Below are 12,853 nucleotides of genomic sequence, written 5' to 3' on the forward strand. Positions count from 1 at the left end.
ACATCATACGAGGTTGTGGTTTTGAGGAGGATGGAAAATAATAAATTAATAAGAGGACCTGTTGTACAAAGAGAGTAGGAATGGCTCATCGCTTACCTGCATCCTTGTTCCACACAGCAAGGACTCGGAAAATGAAGGCACTAAAGGTAGCTGCAAAGAAACCTCTCCAGTAATTGCGCACAGCGAAGTAAGTGGAAGTGACCTCAATGCTGAAAAGGACGCCTAGAAAGAGTAGGAAAGGGAGCAAAGTTTAAATCAGAAGTGTGATGTTAGAAGCATGAGAGAGGCTTCTAAATAGTCTTCTACAGCAGTGGTCTCCGCACTTCTTTGAGCACGCACCCCTACCAATAAAAGATTTTTTAGCAGGTACCCCCCAATATATGTGTATTTATTTAAAAATTATATAAAAGTACTACTGTACTAATATATTACGTACAACACAAAACATACACAAAAAATAGCAATTAAAAAAGGACAAGATAAAGATGAAATAAACAAAATTTTTATAAAAGTATTTGTTATACCTATTAATGGCACAAAACTTTTTTTTTCTCACTAAAAATACTGATATTCTTTCTTTTTGAAAATTTTGGTTTAACAGTTTGTGATAAAATGATTCAAAGGTCTGGTTCTGCATTCAGTTAATTTTGTTACTTGGTCTTCCTGGCGGTCATAGCTGAAAAATATATCTCACAAAGATACATAGATCCAAATGCAAGAAATGCATTGTTGGCCATGCTAACTAAATCACGATACTATTTTTTCAATCCCATTAACCACTTACACAAAGGCTTTTGTTGAAATTTGGATAGTAAACTTCCATCTTCCCTGATGTCAATCAGTTGTTCTTGCAAACTAATCAGAAGGTGTTGAATTTGTGTATCTTTAACAACTGTGTTCAAACCCCACTGAAACTCTTAATCTGGAAGATTTTTAAACGGTTAGAAATTTCTATTTCCGAGTATTTTAGGTCTACGTGTATGAGAGTTATTGTAGGTGACACACTCACATTGTATTTGTCAACAAAATCACAAAATCTCCACAAGTTTCTTTTGAAAAGCAGTTAGAACATCACGTTCACCTTCACACCAAGTATGTTTATTTTTTTGAAATTAACTGCTAGGTAGCATGCTACTGACGGATGCTTGTCAGTAAACATCAGCAAATTCAGAACACTCGTCTTTTTGTAAAAAAAAAAAAAAGTGCAATTGTTCTTTAAAGTCAAAAACTCTTAAATGCTCATTGCCATGAGACAAGCAGCAAATGCCTGGATGGTACAAAGGATTTCCATGGTCACTTCCCATCTCATTACAAAGTATTGTAAACATTCTACTGTTTCAAGGTCTTGTTTTTTATTAAATTAACCACGTCGATGACATCCTGTAGCACTTTGTGCGTGTCTGGCTCCCATCTCTTTGCTGCAGTAGCTTGCCTATGGACAATGCAGTGACTGAATTTCAGGTGTGGTGCTGTCTGTGTAACCTTACCACGCAATCCTTTTCTTATGCCAGTCAAAGCAGTTGCTTCACAGGCTGTTACACTTGCAAAGCTTTTCCATAAAACATTCTTATTAAAGAAGTCATTTACTCTTGAGAATATAGCTTCTCCGGCAGATCTTTCCTTTAGTGGCTCACAGAACGTAGCTCTTCATGTATTTCACAATCAACACAGACCCTAGCAAATATTGTAAACTGAGACATGTTAGAGACATCTGTACTTTCATCTGGCTGCATAGCAAGCCTCTCACACTGTGCAATTTGTACGGATACTTGTTTCTTCAAACCTCCAGCAACCAGATCTTATCCAAGGGTCCCTTCCAACCACTACCGTTCTGTGATTCTGTTGTTTTGGTTGTTTTTTTGTTTTCTACACATCTTCCAAGAGTGCTTGCTGACGTATTGCTTTCTGCGTATTATTGCAGTCATTTTTACTGTGGCAGGAGAAGAAGTGTTTCCCCAGCGGTATGTGGCTTTTTGTCTTTTTCTATGAAGCAAGAAACCTCAAAGGAGGCTTCTAAACATTTATCATGAAGCTCAGTGAAATTTTGTAAAGTACTGGATTGGATATCACGTAGCTTGAAACACTGCTGAAAAAATTGTAGAGGTTTGTCTTTGTGCTCTGAAAGCTTAGCTTTTAAATGTCTTGCTAATTCTGATGGCCTCATACCATCATTAGCTAACTTCTCAAAGCATAATATGCACTTAGGGTGAGGTTCATCGTTAACGATAGTGGATGTAAATCCATATTTAAAATAGCCTTTGATGAATTTGATTATTTTTTTTTGGCCAGCTTCTTGTCAGACCTGATTAGCTGGTCGTTGTTTGTGCCTTGTAATGTGGCTGATAAAGAGCCTGTACTAGGAGTAGGAGAGTGTCATCTCTGCCATTTTCTTGTCATTTGTCTGTGCTTGCATTATTAGTATTATCTTCAATCCATGCCCTCTTTGCAGGAATCTTTTTAAGCCACTTGTCCGTTTTGTGAGGGTTAGTTTAGTTAATATAACCCATAAATCCACTTAAGTGGGTACGTATTGATTGCAATATATTGCAATATACTGAAAGCAAGGGAATGTGTGAGGGCACCACTGTTAACCCTCCACGTTGTGAACAGCTCTACACCCAGGACACCTCATGCACTGGATGTGGCAAGTGGCCATCATGGACTGAGTGAGGGCACCACTGCCAACGCATATACTGAATATTAGTGAAGCTTAATTTATTTTTTTTTTTTTAGATTTAAAAAAAAAATAGAAATTCCGGTATTTCCTTCCCACACACCAATGGATCATTTTACGCACCCCCTTGGGTATGCACACCCCAATCTTGAGACTACTGTTCTAGACAGTCCCCCACTTCTTGCCTCCAGAAGGCTGACAACATGTGGAAAAAAGACTGCGACAGAGATGCTGGGGAGGTTGGCAACGCTAAAGGTAAGCTTCTTGATTCAAAGTAGACGACAGATCAAGAATACGGTGCAGGAAAGGGGGAGAGAAGAAGAGGACTAGGCAGGAGAGGATTTAGGTACCTGAGAAAAAGGAAACAGAACAGCCACTTGCCTCCAAGTGGTGTCCCAAAGCAGCAGCCGACCCCCACAGCGCAACCCACAGTCAGGACATCCGTGTAATAATATGGCTGCTACTGGTGAAAGAGACAAAGAGAGACAGACAAACAGAAGAAAGAAGGAAAGAAAGCAGAGAGTGAGTAACAGAATTGGCAGGTACGGCCACATGCTGTCACCCAGCTCTGTCCACCAGTCTCAGAGTTATAGCTATATTTATCTTATTTCTCCCTTCTGGATGGCTTCAAAATATTCAAAAGACAAGACCTGGCACAAGACAGGCATGTACCTGGAATCACATTTTCAAGACACATGGAGGAGGCAGCATCTCATCTTTCATTGAAACATGCACATTTCTGTCACTGTAGAAGAGGTGTCTTGTGGAAAATACTCCAGAGGGTGGAGGGTGCATAAGTATGTTTTACTTCATTGCTTTTACTTTGGCAGGGGATGTGTCTCAAAAAACCCACCCTATGAGTCTGCGTGCGCAAGGTACATGCGTGTCCCAGGTGTCCCGTCACCCTGGCTAGGTGAGTCAGTACCAGATCACCCAGCCTCGTGCTGTCCTGGTGAAAACAGTGAAATGGAAGGGTAGAGCCTCTCCTGAGACAGTTGCGGAAGACATAGAGCTGTTGACAGGGAGAAAATGCTCTTCTGCTCTTTCTCCAAGGTTTGGCCCTGAACTGCCTGAGGATGGTGAAAGGTGAGCAGATAGGTTTTTATTTTATTTTGTCTAAATCCTAGGTGGTGTGTAATACACCAGTGTCAAAAGCCCGTGTATTTGGTACTTCCTACTACCACGTGTTCCCAAAGTAGCCTGTTAGATCTCGCACAAGAGTTTTGAGAAAGGGTGGTCTTGTGTTATGATAGGAATCTGAGTGGCTGGGGTGAATTCTAAGGCCAGAAGGTCATGAATTCCTGTTAACCTGAGCAGGTCTTTTATAGAGCCTCAACCAAAAGGTGTCTCAAGGCTATCTCTGCGCAACCCAACAAAAATGGGCCAGAACAATGTGTCCTTATCCATAGCTTTGTCCTAGGTAACTTCTGGGCCCTATTAGTGCCCCTGTGGCCTTAAGACATAATCATGTCCAGAGCCGGGATGGGGTTCACTTCAAAGTGGGAGGGTCATGTTATACAGCCCACCAGCACCGTGATTAACAGCTTGAAACTGAGGGTACGTGCAACATGGCCAGTAGTATGGCAAGAGGTAATGGAGTTATTTGAAGGTGCAAAGCCTGATGAGACAGTGTTGAAGAACAGTGTAAGATAGAAAGACCTAGGGCAACCACTGAGAACAGCTTGTGGCATGGGGCATCTCCCAGGACCCAGCCCGGTGTCAGAGTGCTGATGCTGCGTAGTGGTGTAGGAGTAGCCAGATAGACCAAAACAAACAGACAATCAAAGAGTACCAGAGTGCACTCAGAAAAAGTAGGCTGGCCACCTTTTTCTTGTCAAGGGCTAAATTGGCTTTTCAAATCCATTTTGAGGGCTCCTCATTTATACACAGGGTGGTGTTCACCAACAACAGCACCAAGAAGTTGTACACCAAGGGCAACATGATGTGAAGTTGCAAGCTGTATCCTGGACTAGGGTTAGCTAAAGATTACATGACTCCCAGGGAATGGAAATTACATTCGAAAATTTGATGTGAATCCATAAGAGGAACCCAACTAGGGCTACAAAAGCTGAGATAACTCTCAGTTTGTTCCCGTGCTACAATGTTATCACAGACTCACAGCATGTTTTAGTCTGGAAGGTACCTCTGAGGGCTTCCTGTCCAACTCTCTGCTCAGAGCTCGGATAACTCCAAAGCTAGATCAGGGACCTCAGGATCAAGGTGCTAGGTGAGCCCTAAGCTCCTCCAAGGGTGGACATTCCACAGCCTCTCTTGGCACCTGTGCCACCCAGAACAATCTTTGGGGCACGGGGAGGGGTTTTTTATGCATAGATAGAATTTCCCTTGTTGCAAGTTGTGCCTGTTGTCTCTTGTCTTTTCAGTGTTCTCTGAGAAGCGTTTGGCTATTTTGTCTCTCTAACATCTCCTTTAGCTACAGAAGACAGCAATTAGACCACTCCCCCTTCAGCCTTCTCTTTTCTTCTCTAGTCTCTCCTAGCGAACTATGTACAAAGTGTCGTGTGGTCTCTGAGACTATATTAATTCCAGGTACAGAGAAAGAAACAAGAACTGTAGACTGTCTTATGGAAGGGGTTTTTTTGTTGTTGTTTTGGGATTTTTTCATCTTTTTTTACTCTTAAGAGACGTCCCATTCTCCTATATACTGTCAATCGTTCCACCTGACTGTGGTCTAACCCTTGGTTCTGAACCTGCTTTCGCTCAAGGTTTTTGGCGGACTTACATGTTTTGCCTTGAAGTCTCAGGCTTCGGCTCAGGCTGTCTCCAACATGCTATACTGCCACATATACACAGCTCTCAGCTTCTCTCTTGCTAAACCCGATTTTCCTCCTGGCACATCTTTTCTCAAGTTCTCAACTGAAGAGCTTCTAATTTGTAGCTGACAAACTATGTTGCTTCCTTTTTTTTTTTTTTAATAGCAAACCAGAGTAAAGATCATTATTATTGTTGACGCAAGACCACGTTGCATTTGTCAGCTAACTAATTCATCTATTTGAAGACTAACAGGAAAGTAGTGCATGGAGGAAACAAAGCGAACTTAGAAAAAAACATTGCATTTCAAAAATGCCTTAAACTTCTGGGCACGATAACCATGGGGAGAGGTTCAGGGCAGTGCACGGGGGGAAAGTGAAATAAAGGCACAAGAATGGAAAACATTTTAAGAGAAATTATTGACGAATGTATTTCCACTGTTCTAGGAAGAAGTTACCATGTACCTCTGGCACATGTGCTGTTTAAGGAAATTCCATGAATCAGAAGACTAGTACAAATGTGAGGGGACAGAGATAAATTGCCACATTTCTCCTCACAGCGGGATCATAGAAAAGTGGGAAGGGACCACTGGAGGTGTCTCCTTCAACTCCCTGCTCAGCGTTGTGCTAATTCCAAGGCTGGATCAGGTTCTTGTCCAGGTGAGTGCTGAAGATCTGCAAGGGTGGAGATTCCCTGGACCCTCTGGGCATCTGTGCCTGCGCTGAACACCCTTGCGGGAGGGAAACATATTTTCCTTAGATACAGTCATAATTTCCCTTGGTGCACATTGTGCCCGTTGCCTTTTGCACTGTGTTGCTCTGAAAAGACCTTGGCTCAATCTTTGCTAAAATACACCTTTAGGTGGCTGATGACATCAGTTAGACCATCCCCCTTTAGCCTTTTCTCCTTTAGGCTGAGCAAACCCAGCTTCCTTAACTTCTCCACATATACCATTACTCCAACCTCCCAACCGTCTTACTGGCCCTTCTCATCTCTCTTACGTGGGGAGCCCAAAACTTTATACACTGATATTTCTGATCTCCAGTCCACTGATGAAGAGGCCGTACAGTAGTTTCCTGTTCACATTATCACTTCCTGTCATACTTGCCATCCTCTTTTGCCCTTAAATATTGCTACTCCTTACTTGAAGGTTTTTTTTAACTTCTGTTCTCTACTCGAGGCTTATTGACTTTCTGGACAGCCCTTGGTGCTCTCCAGGTTGAACAATGTCCACGGCAGGCAGGGACCGAGCAAGTTGCATCATTAGAAATCAGCACATTAACAGGTGTTACTTTTCCTCTAACCTTCTTTCACTGCCACCAGTTACATGTGAAAAGGAAGAACTTGTGTTGCTAGAGTGGAAGAGGTATCTGTGGAGAACGTTTCCTGAGAGCAGGAAATCCCACAGCAAGAGGCTAAATGAGTTGTACATTAAATGTCACATATAGGAAGACACTTGCCTCCAAGAGGAGCCCCGAAGCAACATCCAATTCCAACTGCGCAAGCCGCCACCAGGAGGTCGAACTGCCTATGCACATTCTGGAACAGAGAGTGCAGCCAGAGAAGGGCATGCTGGGGTTAGAGGGAGCAAAGCAAGGGGGTTAGGATCCAGAACAATGAAACAAAGCAACAGCCAGCAGCAGATTCAGCCACTGCTATTACAAATAGCGGGCTCTACACACTTTAGTGCAGTCTTTAGTACTGTCAGCTGGTCTTCAGCAATGACACCTGGTCCTTATGCACAGACAGGATCTACTCGAGTAGAACAGCACCTCCCATTGTTGTGTTACACAGCCAGTTTCTGGTAAGAGCCTGTATGTAAAGCAGTTCCTACATTTAGCTATATATGCAGTTAATAGATTTTTTTTTTATACAACTAGTCAATACAGTGATCAGCCTGCAGAGGCTCTTCTGCAACAGCAAAAGCCTGGGGACAGTGTCAGTGTCTATAATTAGCAATGCTGTATAAATTTGGCTTAAAGACAAATTGATCTTCGTCTGCAGCTACTTCTTTATACAGACGGTGATTACGGTGCAAAGGTATCAGCATCATGAGATTGAAAACTTGTCCAATGAATATTTCTAACCAGCCTCTGTGTAATTGGTAGGTAGCTTTGGTGGTCCTGCAGTTATTTGACTGTATATCTGGCCTCCCACTACCATTTTCTTTGGCTTGTATTTTACTGCTCTATAGCAGTACAGTGAACTTCAGTCCATATGTTTCCTCTGTGTTTTGTGGCCTACTAATACTATCCTGTGTGCCTTAGGAGTTCAGCCTGTGGAAGAGCTGTGTGCAGAGACATGTGCCTTACCTCATACACACCACAGAAGATTGACATGAACTTGCTGAGTACCGCAGCACAAATACTGGCAATATGCACAAAAGGACCCTGCAAGAGAAGAGGAGAAGGAAATCAGAGAGGGTTACCCTCTGGTTACTGACAGCCATTCAGACATTGCAGCACTCATAATTTCTCTTTGCCCATCTCAGGCAGTCCTCCAATCTTCTTTTTTTTTTCCCTCTCAAAGACTACCTGACTTCAGTTCTTTGACGTTTTCTATATCAAACCTTTCAAAGCGGAAGGAAAATGGCCAATGGAAGGTAAGTGTTGCTGGAAAGAGCAGAGCTTTAAGAGGAATGGTGGCAGAAGAAAGAAAACATTTATAGACTCTTCTTCCACAGACAACTCCTCCTACCTCCCAGACCTACTGCACACGAAAACAGCAATATTTACCTCTTTCCCCACAGGCATGCCACTTCCAAGCCCAGCTGTGAGACCCACAACTTTGGCCACAAAAGCTTTGAGAGTGAGATATTCCTTGAGGACCACTCCCCTCATAATGGTCTTGAGTTCTGGGATTCCAGACCCTGAAAACAACAGCAGAGCAGGGGATGAAGAAAACCCGCAGGCAAATGGCATGAGAAAAACGAGACAGACAGAAACAGATCTTGCCATGCCTTCTGCCCTCACCGACAGCTTGTGGAGAGACGAGGTGGCAGAAAATGGCCGCAAACAGAATAAGAACAAGTGGGTACGTGACCCACGCCAGATACTGCAGAGGAACATTCGGGTGCAGCTCTCTGTACATCCACTTGTAGGCTGTAGACAGACAAACAAAGAAGTCGTCAGTAACCACAGCTGCTCCAAACAAGTTGGTAGACATCAAAGAATCACACAATTGCTAAACCCACCCATACCAAATCTCCCTGAGAAATAGCATCCTAAAATCCTCATTTTCTAAGACAAGCCTTGTTACATTTTGAGTACGAGTTCCCAAACAAAACAGGCATTCTGCAGGAATGGGTAAAAATGGCTTTCTGTTCTTAAACACTATTAACACCTGCACCAAAATGTGGTGTAAGGAGAGGTATGTTACATGCAGTTGTGAAGATGAATCACTGTACATGGTCTTTTCATTTGGCAGCCTGAGGGCCTTAAGTGGGTCCTGAGGGACAATAAAGTGGTCCACCAATAGCTAGCGCTCTCTCCTCTATCTCAGTCACATGAAAAAATCGTTCCCTCATAAAAAATAGCTTAAAAGGGCTGATTATGATTTGTCTTTTAGAGCAGCAGCATGAGGGGAGCTGTGCCAACTGTTAAAACAGCAGTGGTACCAGTGCTCAGCCAGGTGCAACAGCACGAGCTGCTGAGAATCCAAACTGAACTGCAGCTCCTGGGCAGGTCATCATCAGCCAGCCTGAGCTGGCTCCCCACACAGCAGGAGGCTGAGACTTGGTGGAGGGAATGAAAAAAAAAAACCCTAAAGGGAGTATAAATAACAGGGGCTCTCTGAGACTGGTAGAGTAAGCCAGATGCCTGGTAGATGGGGAAGCTCTAGAGGGAGGAACATTGGGCCGAAGGAGTATTGGGAGCTTTGAGGAACGCCAGCGCCTGGTGGACATCAGCAGCCAAGAGCGCTGAGAGGAAAGGGTTGGTGTGTGTATGCAGGCCAGGAATGGGACACTGAGGGTAAGGACAAAGGAACAGAGCAGTTAACAGAATGTGGGCAATGTTGTGCATGTGTGCATGCACCAAGATGAGCGGCAGGGGGACTGAAAGGTCCTGTAATTGTTACATCTGGCAAAGGGGAGAGGGACTGCAGGAAAAATGTGGGGAAGGGATATAAGACAGTGATTAGGAGATCTTTGTGAAAAGAGCCAAAGGAGACAGCACTATGTGGCCAGGTGGCAGGAAACTGCATGGCACTGTACAAATGAAAATTGGCAAGAACAATAACGGATAAAAAGCAGAAACAGTGTCAGGGGGCATCCAAGAGACCCTTACCCTCTCCTTCCCCCATGTGCTCATTATTCCTGGGGAGGATGGGAACCAGTATGATAGGAAGGACCGCGGTACCACTTCCCTGTGCCCCTACATGTTCAAGGGAGTAGGAGGGAAAGGGAGTCAAAATAATGGTTTCTCTTTGACTCATCATACACATAGCCTTTGTTTCTGCCCACTTACTTCCAAATTTTTGCCTGCCATCCCTTTAAAGAACCTCTCCCCAGTTAACCTTTTCTCTACTATGCTGCAAGTACTTCAAAATCCTCAGTCAGCAAGGAGTGAGGATGGGACACTGATGTTAGAGGAGGAGGAACATTGTCACTGGGCTTTGTAAAACATTCATGTCATTTACAGTGTGTTTTTGCAACACCTGAATGAGACCCACCCTGTAGGCTTTTCGCACTGGCATAATCCATTCCCCAGCTCACCAACGCCATGACCAGACCCAAGAGAACCAAGAAAATCCAATCCTCTCCAAGCTTCTTGGTAACATATTTCTGGATGCGTCTAGCACAGTCTGTGGAGGGAAGAGTGAACCAGAAAAACTGAGGGAACATGGATGAAGCCTGTGTCTGTCTCTCCTCTCCTATGATGAGAACTGAAGTTTATTTGGAAGCATCATGGGCTTCGTGTTGAAGGACTGTTACCCATCCCTCTCTTACACAGCTCTGCAAAACCTTATGCAGTTTCAAAAAAAAAAAAAAAGGGATGGGGGTGGTGGAATTTAACATCTTGTGCACTAGCAGCAAAAATCTAACACAAGAAAGTCCATTTCCTCCTGTTACAGAGAACTGTTGTGGAAAAAATTATTAACTTGGGACTGGTCTTTTTTCCAAACAGATCTTGGCTCTTCCTAAGATGAAAGCTTACATAAAAAAATATTTTTGACCCACTGTGATTCCTTTTCCTTCCTTCCCTTCTTCTCCCCAGTCACAATTTTCTTTTCTTTTTGCCTTGCTTAAATTCCGTCTCTCTGGCTGGTCTACCCAATATCTGGACATAGGGCAATGAAAGATGAATTGTCCCTACCTTGACATTTGGAATAGTGATCTTCTTTGATCTCTACTTGACTGTCACGTTTCAGGGGTTTTTCGTTGTTCTTTTGGGCCTGCTTCTTATTCAGGAGTTTTGCTGCTTCCTTCTCTGCAAAGTCGGGTATCTGGTCTGTGTATTGGCCATAAAGCTAGAGGAGCAGAAAGCAAGAGAGATCAAAACGGAAAGGTAAGGCAAATGCTCCTTCACAAATAGCATTAAAGAGGAAGAGGCAGATCTACTAACAGTCCGAGGTGCAAGCCCAAATGTACCCAAGCAGAGAGACAGAGACACAGAAACACTTATACAGATGCAGCTCGTCTTTTTTTCCTTGTCTTTTCTGTTTCCCTCTTCCCGCTCTTTCCAAAATCTTTTAAATCTCCTTTTTGGGCATACAAGATATGATCACAGAATATTAATTGCTTTCTAACATCCTGAGAAAGAGCTGGCTGTGGTCTGAAGGGATTGAGCAAGCTTTCTGGAGATACAAAAGAAGGTCAAAATAGTTCACATGAGGCTGCCACCCTCAGGGCTGTCTCATAGATCTCAGCAGCACTGTAGAACATCTCTGAAGGTTTCAAGAGGTATAACACTATCAAACAGGCTGCAGGAACGCCCTGCATCTGTTCCTCCTGCTGCCAAGGAATGCTTAACAGGGCACACAGCCACTGGTGGTGCCTGCAGAGGAAAAGAAGCAGCATCAGCTCAGACATACCACAGGGTACTGCACACCTCCTCCCATTATTTACCCAAATCCTCTCATATCTCCAGTTCCTCTGAATTTCCTACCTACCTAATCTAGTCTTTGTCTTCAGACACTAATCTTGAAATGCAACTGGTTATATGCAATTCACAACTAGCTACCTGCGCTTACCAATGACATTTCAGACATGGACCTGTAGTGAACTTGGCAGTTGTACCATCTCGTCAACAATGAGATCTCAAGGGAGCCTGAAGGATCCTGGATGTGCCCCCTTGTTTGTTTATCAGATTCCCTGAAGAGCAGCTATCCTACCTCACTCTTTCAGAGTATAGGTGGGGAAGGTGCGCATTTGAGAAGCAGAGAATAAGCCTCTCCTCTTCACGTGTCCTTCAGTAAACCAGATTTGGCATTACTTGAGGTCAGGTTACCACCTGATGCGTGGCCTGTGATCTTGGCACTTCTCACCTGTGAGAAGGTGACCCTCTGCTTCCTCCCTAGCTTCTTCCCCATCTGCTTCTCTAAGATTTTCTGAGTGGCAGAAGGAGAGTGGGCAATGCTTTGATCAGCAAAATCAGACACTTCAGCTGGAGAATGACAAGACATATGAGAGATATAAAGCCATACCATGTGCTTAGAAGACATTTCAGTTTGACAGCTTCGTGTCTCCGCCTTTTGAAGTGACACAGGAGATTTCGCTCCTGTTCCCTTCAGGTCAAATAGATTCAGAGACTCACAGAAAGATTTACACTGGAAGGCACCTCTGGAAGTTTCTAATCCAAGCCCCTGCACACAGCCTGGGAACTCCAAAGCCAGATCAGGCTGCTCAAGACCTTGTCCAGGCAACTCCTAAACATTTCTAAGGGTGGAAATTCCCTAGTTTCTCCAGACACTTGTTTCAGTGCTCTACCAATTCATATTTCCACATAACATATATGACTGAAAGTCCTAAATAGTTTATTTATTTTCATATTCCTCGAGAGACACTTGAACCATGTGCATTAGCTCCCTTCGAAAACCCTAGTGTTTTTTTCACAGAACACATATCTAGGCTTTTTTAAATCATCCAGTTCTTAAAATGGCTTACCTACTGTCTCTTAAATAAATTTGTGCTATCTGAATATCTGAAAGTATTCTTCCATTCATCACTGTATTGGAAGCCGACAAATTGAATGTAATTATTAACCACATGATTATCAACGCACTTTAGGCAAATTAAGGAATGCAGACATGGAATGAGGAATGGACATTCTGACCCCCATAATATGGACAGGACAGTGAAACATCAGGCTGAAGAACTTCATATATAAGGTAAGGTGTCGCATACAGAATCCAGTCCTAAATAGCAGACTGCTCCTTTTTCTCTCTCACTGTGCCTATTTCAGCCATAAA

The 12,853-nt window shown here is 43.5% G+C and overlaps 1 protein-coding gene across 5 annotated transcripts in view; it reads right to left on the minus strand.

The window, feature by feature from the left end:
- The window catches only part of CLCN1 (chloride voltage-gated channel 1), a 67,060-nt gene that overhangs the window by 24,651 nt on the left and 29,556 nt on the right, over positions 1-12,853 (minus strand). For 4 of the 5 annotated variants that reach the window (XR_008464037.1, XM_054187097.1, XM_054187104.1 and 1 more), the window contains exons 2-8: positions 10,759-10,912; positions 10,115-10,246; positions 8,416-8,544; positions 8,179-8,312; positions 7,756-7,833; positions 3,056-3,134; positions 97-222 (exon numbers count right to left, since the gene is read on the minus strand). Coding sequence is in view for 4 of the 5 variants with exons in the window: in XM_054187104.1 (XP_054043079.1) it covers positions 97-222; positions 3,056-3,134; positions 7,756-7,833; positions 8,179-8,312; positions 8,416-8,544; positions 10,115-10,246; positions 10,759-10,912 (832 nt within the window). In the remaining variant the exon portion in view is untranslated. The remainder of the gene's footprint in view (positions 1-96; positions 223-3,055; positions 3,135-7,755; positions 7,834-8,178; positions 8,313-8,415; positions 8,545-10,114; positions 10,247-10,758; positions 10,913-12,853) is intronic. The other variant, XM_054187091.1, reaches the window with a different exon arrangement.

Source organism: Rissa tridactyla, chromosome 1, assembly GCF_028500815.1.
Source record: "Rissa tridactyla isolate bRisTri1 chromosome 1, bRisTri1.patW.cur.20221130, whole genome shotgun sequence".
In the NCBI taxonomy this organism is placed as follows: Eukaryota; Metazoa; Chordata; class Aves; order Charadriiformes; family Laridae; genus Rissa; species Rissa tridactyla.